Source organism: Amphiura filiformis, chromosome 2 (genome assembly GCF_039555335.1).
Source record: "Amphiura filiformis chromosome 2, Afil_fr2py, whole genome shotgun sequence".
NCBI classification, from domain to species: domain Eukaryota; kingdom Metazoa; phylum Echinodermata; class Ophiuroidea; order Amphilepidida; family Amphiuridae; genus Amphiura; species Amphiura filiformis.
In genome coordinates this window covers 87,097,203-87,112,538 of record NC_092629.1, presented here as the reverse complement: position 1 = coordinate 87,112,538, position 15,336 = coordinate 87,097,203, and the positions used below count along the sequence as shown (strand labels likewise).

The following is a 15,336-nucleotide window of genomic DNA, read 5'->3' as shown; positions in this document are numbered from 1 at the left end:
ATGCAAGCAAGGCCTGCTGGTTGCGTGTTCATGTGTGCGAACCAGCTGTGTGCATGCAGGCACCGCACACAAATATCCACCGCGCACACAATTTGCTTGCAGAACCTGCGAGCAGACTACCAATCTGTACGCAAATTACGTGCAGACTACACTTGTGTGCGGACTGTAGGACTGCATGCAAATTGCACGCATCTTGCATGCAGCACGCATATTGCTGCATGCATGCAGGATTTCCAGATCACAAAGTTAGAATGCTGCACGCATACCGGGTTTCCAGAAGCAGTAAAGGTAAAATGCTGCATGCATGCAGGATTTTCAATGACTAATTCACCTTTACACAACTGACATCAAGAAGTGATCTAGAAGTGAAAATATTTAAATGTTTACAATGAATAAATAAGTTAGCCTTCGGACCAAGATTTTTGGGGAGAAACAGGGGGGGGGGGGGCAAGCAATTTTTGGCAGGCCAACAGGGGAGGGGGCAAGCATTTTTTGGCAGGTCTAGAGGGGAGGGCAAGCAAATTCTTGTTTCGATAGTTGGCATTTCAACTTTGGGCCAATGTTGGAATGCCATTCCTGTTTTGATAGTTGGCATTGAAACACTGGGCCAATGTTGGAATGCCATTCCTGTTTCGATAGTTGGCATTGCAACATTAGGCCGATGTTGGAATGTCATTCCTGTTTCGAAAGTTGATATTGCAACATTGGGCCAATGTTGGAATTCCATTCCTGTTTCAATAGTAGGCATTGCATCATTGGGCCAATGTTGGAATGCCATTTCTTTTTTGATAGTTGGCATTGCAATATGAATCAACAGTAACTGCAAAAAATCAAAACAAAATTCAACATTTTTATAGTGAATGTTATCAATATTCACAGTAAATTTGATCAATATTCATAAAATTATGCACTTTGGCCGGTTTAGTCATCAAAATATTGCTTATATTAACTTAAAACACTTAATCAAATGTGTATACCCCAATAGCTCAAATGGTAAAGCATCAGACTCCCATGCAAAAGGTTCCAGGTTCAAAATCAGGTAGGTTAAGTTAGATAAGTGACTTGTATAAAATTAAGCTAGGCAATTTTGGTTCATTGTGAAATGGATAGCCAGGTTATGTAAGACTAATTGTAAGGACAGTATACACTGTTAACCATTATTTTTGATTTTTTTTTTTCATGATTTTATCTCGCATATATATGGCCAGTACGTGCTGCACGCATGCAGTGCACGCTAATGGATTTGCATGCTGCATGCAAACTGCACACACTCATGACCTGCACGCATGCAGCAAGCATCTGCACGCTTCCCTGCATGCGTGCCTCGTTCCAAATATACGCATCCGCACGCTACCAACTGCACACGTGCTGCATGCGGTGCGGCACGCGTGCTGCTTACATGCTGCATGCGTTCAAAAACTGCGTGCCATTTTCGTAAGGGAATTTAACAGATTTTGACACACGGTTGTTTGTTTTCAAACAAAACATCATGTACAACCAAATTTTAGGCTTTAACAGCTAAATGTGATATCATGCTAATGTATACATATGCTTTTGAGTCATTCTCAACTTTGATTTCCCCTCTTTGACAAAATTATTCACTTTTATAGCATTTTTATAGCTTTTTGGGATATAAAATGTATCTATTAATGACAAAATTGGTGGCGCTATTTAGTTACTGGAAATTACCCTTTCAAGCTTTTAATACAGATAATTCCTTTTCTTGTTTGATGAAATATGTTTATAAAATTTCCTTTTTGCTTGTTTCACCTATTCCAGATGTTTTAATGACAGTATTAATCACCTACCCCTTGCAAATAAAGAAATACGATTTTTGATAAATAGCGCCATCTATAGTTTGCATTTAGTTAATAATATATACATCAAACAACCGTGGACATCACAAACAATAATTGTGCGAAATGGTTCCATAAAGTTCCCTTTGCCCATTAATCAATAGGTACATGTGGCGCCAGAAACATATTCATAGAATACGGTGATGTGAAAAATTTGACGTCTGCAAATTATCCTGGTAGCTACCTCACCGATCTTCTCTGCTCGTATCTTGTGGAGAGCGTAGAAGGTACTCCAATAGTAATTGATATCATGGACTTCGACTTGGAAAGAAATTATGACTTTCTTATCATTGGTGATGGTGAAGACCCATCAGACGCCGAGTCCACTATTGCTACACTTACTGGGATGGTCAAAATACGCCGTATTGTTTCTCTGGAGCACCAAATTTGGATCAAATTCGTCAGCGATAGAACGGGAACCAGGCGTGGGTTTGACATCCATTTACGTGATTGGAACACAGCAGGTTTGTTGTCTTACATAAGTTTGTTTAACTTTTCTTTTTAAATAATATAACTGGTATGGTGCGTATTTTGGACAATGAAAGAGAGAACCTTGGTTTTTCGGTGATAAACCAGGTTTTTTGATCGATAAACCTGCTTTCTCGATTCGGACAACCAAGTTACTCGATTTGAAAAACAACGTTTTTTGAAAAACTTTTTTTCAATCGAGAAACCAGGTTTTTAAAAAAACACCTTATCGAATTTGATAAACCTTGTATTTCGATTGAAAAACCAGGGTTATCGATGCGACAAGTTTTTGATAAACCTAGTTTATCGGTCCGTCGATTTGCAAAACCAGGATTGTCGATTCGAAAAGCACAGTTTTTGAAGAATTTGGTTTCTCGAGCTAGAAACTTGTTTTTTCGCCGATAAACCTGGTTTATCGCGTGAAAAAACAAGTTGTTCTCTTCAATTGTACAATATACCTGCCATAGACTGATAAACTTGAAGTCGAAGAAGACTTAATTAAAGAAGTTGAGATTCCCGTACGCCGTGATCGTAAGCCCATCTAACTGTTCAAAATCACGTCCTGTTTTGCACTATATTCTGCACGAACGAAATGAACGCACGGACAACGTAGAAAATTCACAATTTTGTCCGTTTTACAGTAAAGACAGTAAAAGATATTGAACATTATACGGAGGAAAGTCTAATTATTAATATGATCCATTTAGTTTGTAAGAAATCATTATATAAAACCAACAATGAGGTGTGAAAATTTGGCAACATCGATACGTGCGGTTCATACGTGCAGATTGTCCATTGAACTCTGTAGAGATCAGCCGTATTAAAAGAGGTTGCGATTTGCAACGTTGATACAAACGTCCCCGTGTAAATCTGAATTTATACTACATCGCTGAGCGATAACGATTGGTTTTTAGCTAATTTGTGGCATTGGGAAAATCGCGCTACCTTATTGGTCAAATACCAATCACTCGTCGCTCAGCGATGGAGTATAAATTCAGCTTAACGCCTGAAAGACCTTGAAATTGACAGCAGCCCTACTGTTCTGTTTTTTTTTAAACACGATATACCCCGAGAACCGATAGAACCTGGTGACCGTTCCACCAGAATAAGAAGAAGAAAACAGAAAGAGGAAAAAGAAGAAGAAAACAGAAAGAGGAAAAGAAGGAGAAGGAATATGAGGAGAAGAGTACGGAGAAGAAGGCGAAGGAAATGAAGACGATGAAGAAGAAAATGCCCGAATAGACGTTGTCGAGATCACCTCTGCGTTAGTTACGCTTATGATACTGATCAATATTAAATGGTTTCGTTCTTAGCTGCCTAATGCAATCCGAATTAATTGATTTAAACGATCCAAAGTGAACGTTCTTTATTCCATTCGCAGAAATTTGCCACCCAAACGATATTGACTGTGGAAATAGAGTATGTGTCAGCGTCGAAGCCCGTTGCAATGGTTTTAATGATTGTGTGAACTCGGCAGAAGAAAGTCAATGCGGTGAGTAAAATACGTACACCCCAAATCATTCGATATTCAGATCAAGGACTTTCCTTTTAGAATATTATGCATTTTTACAAAAATAATTGAGCTAATGTGAATATTAATTGAAAGAAAAGTTGTATCAAGAAGCTTCAAGATGGGGTTTTCAGTTTCTGAAAGCTCCAAATGTCCTCTTTAGAAACATGTGTAAAACTCATGTTTGACCAGGGCCGACATGTGACTCATTCCCCTTGATCATTCGGGTATTTTTCTGTAAAAGCACTACTGTGTTGTTAATATTGAACGACATTTGACGAATGGGGTATCAAAATGCGTGTAAATAAATCATCCTTAGTTGAAATATTGTGAAAACAATTATTAGTTCTGAATCTATAGGCGTATTTATAACAGCTGAGTTACTTTTTGTGCATGGACGAGGCCATTGTGGTCATAGTGCAGGCGTATTATTCCCGGTACCTCGCTGGCCAAGTTTCCTCAATTAAGAATAAATCACGTTACAACAATACAGTTTATAATACGTATACATTAACATATTTTCTTAAACAGAAAACATCCATTGTCCAGATTCCTATAAGTGTGCCGTTTCCAATGATTTGTCTGAAGCTCTGAAATGTGTTGACATGGAAACCGTGTGTGATGGTAACCGTGATTGTCCAATGGGAGACGACGAGACTGAATGTGGTAAAATAAGATTAAAATACAATCGCAAAATAATGTAAATGAATTACACGTACTACTTCATATTTGAATACTTTTGTACTTTTGATATTCAAGGTGGGCAAGCCCTTAATTGGTATTTCGTTTGAAAAAATGCACAATAAAATGATATATATTCTGTTTGGTCAAAGGATTATCATATTTTTTCAGATTTTGGAAAAGAGTTCTCTTTTTAGGGTCAGTCGGGTATAAACGGCAAAGAAAATATAAATAAGAGCAGTAAAGAACCATTGAACCAATACTAGGCTTGTCGGTACTCATTTTAAGACATTTTTCATCCTGATTTCAAACTGGTCATTCAGCAGTATGCTTCGACTATATTTATAAATACTTATTTATAAATACGTACGTGACCACGTCTGCGCTGCCATAAGAGCTGATATAATGAAAGACAAAGATAGCAAGACTAATTCGCGTCTGAAATTCTGACAAATAGACAGAAAATGCCGTACTGTGCAGGTCGGCAACCAATCATGGCGCGCCTTTGCCCTCAGACACGATTTAGTCTCTTTTATCTTTGTCTTTCATTATAGGCAGTAAGTCTCGAAGTGACCATCTACATATAGCGGTGGTCTTCCTGTACATTTGAATGCAAAGGCGGTAAACAACACGAGACTACAGTGCAGCAAAATTGCCCATTTTGTTCAACTTTGTGATTATATATTATTGTAAACGTTTCCATTGAAAAATATTTTTTCCGTCACGGAAAATGCTTTTAAAATGTTGTTTTTGATAACATATTACAATTCGAAGTCCCCCATGCATAATAATTTTGATATTCAATTAATATTTAAAGCCATATTATAACATTTGCTGAGGAGAACGCTCTCAAAAAAATTTTAAATTAAGGTTTTTACACGATTGTAATGTACTTTAGTAAACAAAGATGCTCTGCAAAAAGACTTTAGGTGTCGTAGTTTCGTCTAAATCCGAGATTTTGAATAAACCGCCGGAACCGTCGTTTTATTATTACGATAGAAATATTAGTCGAACGCGTATGCGATGTTCATAACACATACTACGTACACGGCGTGCGGGACACACACACACACACCCCACCCACACACGCCAGAAGATCGTAATTACAACCGCAGTTAGCGCTAGTAGTAAATTACAAATTTTGCTTTACCTCACTTATTCGGCTCAAAATTAAAAGGGGATATATCTGACAGTAAAAGCTAACATTTTATGGAAAATAAATACAAATCTATTTTTAAAGAAATGTTATAATATGGCTTTAAATTTGATAATATTTATCTAAAGAGTTCCTATCCTTTACAATGACATGAGGATTTGGTCACTCTTGCTGGTCTTGGTATGTCGTGCCCATGGGTCACGTGCGTATTTGTATACGTATTTACAAATATAGTCGAAGCATACTGTTCAAATGTACAGTTCTCGAACATGGTTATTTTTTATGCCGATAGGATGCCTACATTTGTGTTGATCTTTGTTCTTCTAGATATAAAACGATGCCCATTAAATTGTCGCTGTAAGTACAGCACTCCAGGAACAAGTGATAAAGATCAAATACCGGTCTTTCAAGTCAACTGCCAAAGCGACTGGACTGATGAAACTATCAGTAATCTCGCAAGAACAGCACATACCTTGTGAGTAAATAAATAATTCCGCGCGAAGCGCGTAAAGCTTTACCATGTTTACGCTACGCTACAATTTCGGACTTATCATGCTTAATGCAGCATTTTCTGTCATTATCAAATTTATTGGACTTTGAGGTGATATTTTCTAAACTTCGTCAGCAATTAGCATTCTGAAATGCACTTGCAATGTACCGCCATTTATGCTAATTCACTACATTATGAGCATTTGAAATTTTTCTCATTTCTATGAAACTTTCTCATCCAAAAAATGAGAAATACCAATTAACGGGTCAACCACCTATCACATTGTTTTAAATGAGACAAATTAACACTTGTGACAGGTTGTTGACACGTTAATTAATATTTCGAAGTTCCGATTCATATAGTTTTGTCCAATTCTCATCGCTTTGAACGAATTCTCATTTTAAATATTTCCACTAGTGTAAGTAGTGTTGATAAAGTTGAAAAAGTCTTCTAATTTAGTATATATAACTAAAATACTATATTATCATGTTGTTTTTCAGAACGTTGTCGGGAAGTCAGTACAACACACTCTCACCAGGCATGTTCAAAGGATTGGCTGGACTTCAAACATTGTAATTACGAACAATAATTATATTAACAAACGATTAAAAAACATTTTGATATTAATTTTATTCAAAAAATAATTATCGTAATTACTAACTAGTGACGAATTAAAATTAAATCTAAATGCCAAATGTTCCTCATTCTCCTTTTTATGTCAGGTCACTTGCAGGAAATAGCATTAATGAGATTCGAACCCGGACATTCGACGGATTACTGAACCTGACATGGCTGTAAGTGTAGATCTACTAATTCACAAATCATTGTATATAGTTGGAAAGTGACATTATTCTACACTATATGTACAATGTGAGGACAATAAAAAATACATTTTATATTGGAACTCACTTGGAGTGTTTAGTCATCGTATGGGAGTCTCGTCTCCGGCCTCGGGCCTGCTGGCCATGCGGCCTTGATGTTTTTTAGTTGATACTAGGCCCTAATATCCATTAAAAAACCATCCAAGGCCGCAGGGCCGGCAGGCCCGAGACCGGAGACTCCCATACGATGACTAAATATAAAAGGGCCCCGTAGGGCAAGAAAGTCCAGTGACCTTGACACCATAGAATATATATTCTATTTTTTAAAACTTTCACCCCACAATTTCCCTCATTCTTCAAGCCCTGCCCTCTATCTTCTTGGATGTATACAATTTCACGGTTGCTGGTTCTTTGTTGCCCTGCGGGGCAATCTAGTTGGATATCCATATTTAGTGGTTAGTGGGTCTTTCTTGCTCTGCGGGGGCAGTCTAGTTGGATACCCCTATTTAGCGGTTAGTGAGGCTTTTTTCATGAACTTATGACTTTTTGTCGAGCTTTGCTCTGTTGACCTATAAAAAGACAACAAATTTGGTCGATTCCATTTAGGTGCGAGTTGGGACATGTGTATACACATTACAAATATGCAATAAAAAATCAGGTTTGAAAAAAAAATTAACCAACATTATGGCTTTAAATGTCAAAATTTGCATATGATGGTTGGCTTTTTATCCCAGCTACATACACTGTAAGTATATAGCATTAGATTTATAAAGTCTAGCTAGTTTTCAAAATGTAATCTGGTGTGTCTGGTCTATTCTCAGGTCCAACAAAAATACTATGCAGAGGTGGGCGAACGAGCCCTTAAGGCAACGGAAAATATCCTCTATGTGCCCGACCGAACCTTGCTTTTTTTAGCTGTATGCAATTTAATCAGCCGTTTTTGGATAAAGTGGACTGATTTTGACTGAATTTTTTTTATCCACAAGATTGTCAAAATGTTGCAAAAGAGAATATCAGACCACCCGTACAGGGTGTATCAAAATGATTGGTACCGGGCTATGTGACATTTTCAAAAATATATCAAAAATATTAAATGACTAATTAATATAGTTTTTGTACTATAAATAGAAAGGGACATATGTTAACTTATTGATCTAATAATCTGAAGATAATAGGTTATAGGTTGATGCATCTGGGAGCTATTGTCATTTAAACGAAAATCGGCGTAATCATGGTTTTACTTACACAACACAAGATGGATAGGTTCACTGCTTGAACTATTTATTGCATACATGCTCTTCAATATCTCACCTCAGTCTACATAACATAAATTTACTTTACACATGCTTTTAGAAAGATAATTCCTGACGTCCCTGACTAACGACTCTGGCAGCGTGAGGCGAAGTCCTATCTTAAATGAACTTAACACCTGGGATGGATCCATGCCCATATCAAATTATTGAAACAATGCAAGTTATAGCATGTTTGCATGGGATACTCCTTGCTCTTGGAAACTCCTTGCTCTTGGAAACTATCTTCTCTGCACTTGACTTTATAGCTGCGTGTAAACCAGTAATTCTTTACTATGAATGTTCGCTAAAGTGTGGAATACTGTGGAGCCATTCCAATAACTTTTACCAGGTCTAACCTACACTGTCTACAGTCTATAGCCATTCTGCGACACCATCTACTTAGTAATCTCAATGCATCTTATACTCCAATTTAAATTACCGCCCTGGAAGATGTTCATACACAAATTTCTTTCACCCCACCAAAATGATTCAAGTCAATAATATTACTCTCAACCAATAAATATTGATTATGAACATTTATATATGTATTATGAATGAAGAAATAGGCAAGGAAGAAAATAAACATTTCCATGATTTTCAACATACAAGGTATTTGTAGTAAAATAGAGCTTTGAAAATGGTGCGCTACTGATCCAGCGTTACGACGAAAAGTGTAAAACCACCTACTTTCCTTTAGAATCATGTAACTTCTGAACAGAATGTGCTATCTTTATGATCTAAAATTCTTAGAGAAGATAAAACTACTATAATTACAAATATTTAAACAATTTACCCCAAACTGGTACAGCAAATAGTAAAAAAAAATCAGTAAAAATGAGAAGTCCTCGGTACCAATCATTTTGGTACACCCTGTAGAGCAGGGGTTTCTTTTAGTCGCTTAATGAATGAAATTTAGACACAGACATTATTCATCACGTTTTGTTATTCACTCCGTGGTTGCTGTTATGTTTTTTAAAATAATAGTTCAACATTTTTATATCTTTTCAGCGATTTGTCCAAGAACAATATTACGACTTTTGAAAATCGCGTGTTTGAAGAACTGGCGATGCTGGAAACTTTGTAAGTATACTACTCTGTGTTTTGCAGGCGCCTGACTCTCCATTGTTGCGACAGATAAAACTGAACAAATTTGACACCTGCAACGAAGTACATAGCTTGTCAGCATGGACTACATCTTGCGTGAAAAATATCACATGCAAAAATTGATCACCTTTGAATAAAAGTTAGGGAATTCTAATATCCGAATTGGAACTTTTGCATGGGAAGTCAATGGAAATTGTTGTATGGTGTTTTATTTTCATTGTACATGTTATATTCCCAGAAACATGGCATGAGCATCTACTAAACAACCGCTTCCAAGGGCAAATACTGGTGTTCTAAAAAATGTCATAAAAAGAGGATGCTAGGATAACGAAACATCCCATTGACTTCATATGCAAAAGTCCTGTAGCACCTTCTAAACGTTATTGAAAATTAGTAACATTTTGCATAAGAAGGTTTTTTACTAAAATTCACAAAATGAGAGGAACCAGCCTACTCTCCACTAATGACGAGAAAACGGGATTCACATGGCCGGATTTACCATTGGGCCAAATGGGCCCGGGCCCAGGGCCCCGAAATTTTTTGGGCCCCCACAATTGCACTCTGCATCATTTTAGCCAAAAACACCATGTCACTCACGGGCCGAAATAGGGCAAAATTGCAATATTTTGCGCTTCATTGTGGGCTAAATAGTCTGAAATTGAGATTTTTTCACGCGTTTCGCACACAAATTTACATGTAAAGTGTAAGCTCATCTGCCTCTAAATTGTAATGATTCCGCCACCACTGTCGATCTTACACTTAAACCTAAACTTGGCCACCTTCATACACATACCTTACTCAGATGGTGAGTTTGGGGCCTCCAAATTTTGTACTGGCCCAGGCCCCCCCAAAAGGTAGATCCGGCCCTGGAGATTCCACCCAGCTTTTATGTATATCGCATGTAAATAATCTTTCTGATCACTTGACTTTTTGCTTAGATTCATGAACGATATGCCACTGACGAGAATTCTATCACACGCTTTTGTCGGGTTGAAGCAGCTTAAAACACTGTAAGTCGGTTATATGATAATACATAGAACACACAGATTGTATAGTATTAATAATTATAGAACTTGCCAATAAACATAGTATTTTGTTGAGGAAGTGCAAAAATATCGTCTCCTATTCTCTACGACATTAATGACGTCATTTAATAATGACGATGCATTACACCAGAAGACAGAATAACCATGATAACCAGCATTGTATCTTTGCTATACCATCATGACACTGCTTTCTTGGATGTAACCAAAATGAAGCTATCATCACTTTTGAATGTGTTTTCTTTACATAACTCTCAGGGATTTTTTTTTTTTATTTCTGGTTAAAAATCGCTTGACAAAACTTAAATGTTAGAGGAATTGGCAATTGGGGAGGGGGTATCTTAGAGCTTAAATTATCAAAATCAAGGATCTTTCAGCGCTCTGTTTTAGCCGTATTCATTCTTTGTGTATGTTAAGTTTACTGAACAAAATGAAATATTTTATAATTGAAGATGTTACAATTCAATCGATATAATAGTGTATATTATCATGATTATAAAACCCAGGCTTAGCTACGTTATATTCCTTTGGAATATGTCAAATATCCTACGAGAAAAGGCTTTTTTTATTTTTTATTTCAGTATCTTAGTACGCAATCAAGATGATTTAGAGAGACTTATGATTGAAGACACGGCTGTGGACGCACTCGAATCACTTGAAATTCTGTAAGTACGCCGTACCAATAATTTTAAGAGGCTACCACATTTTCAGATACAATTGTTCCTGTAATGTGACCACAAAACAAACAAAAAAAACCCCCATTAAATTATGATCAATTTTAGACCTTTTAGACAATACCAACAACTATCACACTAATATGTACATATATTTCCAGCTCTTTTAAACATAGGTTTTCGTTTCTTTTTCAACTATCATCTTTTTCTGCTTTTTTGTGGTACTTTTTTATTCCATAAACTCTATATTTGTGTGCAAATTGAGGGCGCTATTTAGTATTTACACATATTTTAAATTTAATTTAGCCAAATAATATGTTATTACTTACATTTAATACAAAATCGTTGCAAATTTGTTACTCTTTTTCTGCCATTATACCAGTGTCTACCCCCTGTAGATATGAAAACACGATTTAAGATAAATAGCGCCATCAGTGTTCAACTTTTCTTTAAAATGATGTAGTTTTACATGCTTAATCAAACATGCGTGACAGACTTTCGGAGCATTTGTTTCAAGATGTCCTCAGCACTACCACTTTCATCAAAAGAATACTCGGTTTTCACCGTAGAGCGTAAGGCAATATTCAAGGTCACGACTTGATGGAGGGAATTGAATACCTGAGTGGAAGAAGGGCCCAACTCCATCAAAACTGTTTTTGAGATATTAAGAAAAAACTTAATATTTTGAAAATTTTTATAGACAGAATGTTTTCATCTTCAGGGCACCTTCAATACATGAACATACAATATTACATACATTCGAAATTAAATATGATGTTTCAATGGCAACGGTACAGGCCTTAATACGAGCTGGAGTTGGGCCCTTCTTCCACTAATATACTGCAAGTACCAGTTCCGTAAGCAGATGTTAGCAAGAAAGTTTATTGTAGTGAAAAGCAGATTTCATTGATGAACAAAATTCCTCTTTAACCTAATATTTGTGGAAGAAGGGCCCAACTCCATGGAGTTGGGCCTTTCTTCCATGATTAAGTGTACTTGGAAGACTATTTAACAGTATTTTGCCTGCTGGCAATAAAATGATGGGTCTAACTCATTTTTGTAAAAATTGGAGTTGGGCCGTTATTCCACTCAGGTATTCAATTGTCCTATGCACTGATCCGGTCCTAGAATGAATGCCCACTCGCTCTTTCTTCTTCTTTTTTTTGGCAGAAAAGCGAATGACGTCATTGGTGCACACTGAGCTGCGCGCAATTCTCTTTTCTGCCAAAGCGATCGAATGTAATAGTTCAGTTTTATACTCGATGGCTTTTGTAAGCGAATCGCCCGCATGCCCAGTGTGCAGAATATTGAAAGTTGCCACGCTACATGGGTGAGTGGCTGGCGCGACCTGGACTGAATTTCCATCTTTCTCTCCTTTTTTCCAGGTACGTTGACGATCACCATTTGTGCTGTCATTTTCATAACTTAGAGCATTGCATCACTTTGGAACCACAACCACCGCTTTTTATGTGTGGCAGTCTAATGCAGAATTCACTTCTACGAGTGTCTATGTGGATTCTCGGTATCAGCGCACTCGTTGGAAATGTTGGCGTTTGTTTTTGGCGCTTTCGAGAAACAACCAAATCTAAAGTCGCAGCGATTCAGTCTTTTTTGATCGGCAATTTGGCAGTTTCTGATTTTATGATGGGTGTTTATATGGTCATGATTGCGGGTGCTGATGTTTATTTTGGTGAAGAATATTTCCTCTATTCTGATGGCTGGCGTTCTGGTATTGCATGTAGAGTTGCGGGATTCCTGTCTCTCTTATCAAGTGAGGCATCGGTTTTCTTAATCACATTGATAACTATCGATCGATTTATTAGTCTCCAGTTTCCATTCAGTCGTTTTCGTTTGCGATTATCAACTACTAGGATTGTCGTGGGTATATTGTGGTGTATTGCGGTAGTTATCAGTGTTGTACCGGTTATATTTGCTGGTCCTGAATCTGATTTGTATGATCTATCGGATGTGTGTATTGGTCTTCCTCTTATAACACGTCCATCAAGTTACCAGATTCTAGAAAGCGATATCGGAAATCATCTCTCCGATGACGCATTTTCTCTGTCCGTTCCAAATGATTCAAAACCTGCTTGGTATTTTTCAATTGCGATATTTCTCGGTTTGAATTTATTTTGTTTTGTTGCTATTTTCCTGTGCTACGTAAAGATCTTTTGGACCGTCAAACAGTCTAAAAACAAGTGAACCGGTCAGATGTAGCTGATGAAGACATCAAAATGGCGCTTAAAATGGCGGCCATAGTCGGTACCGATTTTTGTTGTTGGGTGCCGGTTATCCTTATGGGGATTTTATCTCAAACAGGTGCTGTTGTAATACCATTACAAATGTATACGTGGTCGGTGGTGTTTATTTTACCCATCAACTCGTCTATCAATCCCTATCTGTATACGATCGCGTCTGTAGTGTCATCTCAAAAGCGTACATCTAAGTCGGTTAAAGAGACTATCGTAACATCATCAACCGCCTCCACCAATGTGGTTATATAAACTATACCGGTAGTATCGTTACACTAAAGATGCACTTTGTGAGTCACAGCCTAATCACCTCCCAAATTACTTTCATAAAGTTGAGATGTTTATAGCATCAGAAACCCAAGATTGCATGTTTGTGTCCGGGTTTGTGTGTACCTTTCTAGTAAAAGCTAGTAGATATAGTGGTTCGAGTTATCTGCCGGCAGTGGATAACTGTAATTGAATTGCAATATACGTCACTCAGAAAGTCAGTGTCCGAATCAAGTGAAATTCTAGAAATAAGCTTTTTCGTGGATCACTTAATTCAAAACGATCGACATGTTGGCAATTTACATGAAAATAAGTAAGATTTCAAAAGATTTCACTCTTACCATGTTGCTGATTGGCTCATAATAGTCATAATGGCCTTCTTTTACCCAATCAGCATGATTTAGTCATGGGGTTAAGCCTCTTCAGCCCTACCACCATTCTTACCATGTTGCCGATTGTTTAAAACCCATGCGTACTACCTGAGTCCTAATTGGTTAAAAGAAGACTATTATGAAATATTGAACCAATCAGCAACATGGTAAGAATGGTGGTAGGACTGAAGAGGATTAACCATACCGGCTGATTGGTTAAAATAAGACATGAGCCAATCAGCAGCATGGTAAGAATGGTTGTAGGGCCATTTTCAGGGGTTTAGCTCCATGAATAATACCTGCTGATTGGTTAAAAGAAGACATGACTTTACCAATCAACAAGATGGTAAGAATGGTGGTAGGGCTGAATTGAAAGGTTTAGCTCCATAATAAATACCTGCTGATTGGTTAAAAGAAGACATGACTAATATTGAACCAATCAGCAACATGGTAAGAATAGTGGTAGGACAAAAGAGGCTTAACCCCATGAGTATTACCATGACTGATTGAGCCAATCAGCCGGTAGTACTCATGGGGTTAAACCTCTTCAGTCCTACCACCATTTTTACCATGTTGCTGATTGGTCAGTAAGTCATTAATAGTCTTCTTTTAACCAATCAGCAGGTAGTACCGGGGTCACGGGGTTTAAAGCATCTGCTCTACTTAAGACAACAATAACAATAAAAGACACATTGTAAATCATATAAAATAATAATATAACACTTTAATTATTTCAAACCTTTAGGTAACATTTCTTGTTTGTAAATTTGTGTTTGATTATAAGTATAGTAAAATTAAGACGGATAAAAATATTTTTGCCGGACTAACAAATACTTTCTATGAATCTCAGAATCATATATATATATTGAGATTGCGATTTCCAAACGTAGGTATTGGACGGACGTCGATCTATTCTAAACCACTGTCCTGTATCGAAGCGACAATCAACGAATTTAATAGTTGGCACACCTTGACAATATGTTGGAACTCTTCATTGCCGCTCTGAGAGTTCAGTGAAATTAGTATAACTATGTTTGATGAGAAGTACACACCTTCTCCTTTCTTCTTCCCTCCCCATTCCCCCCTCAATCAATGTTGGGGAGACTGGAGAGCCCAATGGAAAAAGGGCTTTCATCAACATTGAACTGGGGGAGAGGGGTGGCGATTTACATTTAGTATGCCACAGTGTGCCAAAATTGATTTCGTTGATTGGATATCGCGTATTTAGCCAGTTTTGAAGATTTTCCACGTGCGAAATCAACATAGATACATCGTTGAAAATGCACAAAATGTGGCACTCATCTACCCGAGGGCGCGTCCACATCAATATTACATGTTACATACCACTAAT

At 37.3% G+C, this 15,336-nt stretch overlaps 1 protein-coding gene across 1 annotated transcript; it reads left to right on the top strand.

Moving 5' to 3' along the window:
• The first annotated feature begins 2,106 nt into the window (after window positions 1-2,106).
• Window positions 2,107-14,448, top strand: LOC140144314 (G-protein coupled receptor GRL101-like). Its single transcript, XM_072166142.1, is given in 10 exon segments — window positions 2,107-2,320; window positions 3,706-3,816; window positions 4,366-4,500; window positions 5,070-5,072; window positions 6,703-6,733; window positions 6,884-6,955; window positions 9,283-9,354; window positions 11,003-11,086; window positions 12,481-13,283; window positions 13,286-14,448. Coding segments are annotated over 10 exon segments (1,839 nt in total). The 3' UTR covers window positions 13,600-14,448.
• Window positions 14,449-15,336: the final 888 nt, after the last annotated feature.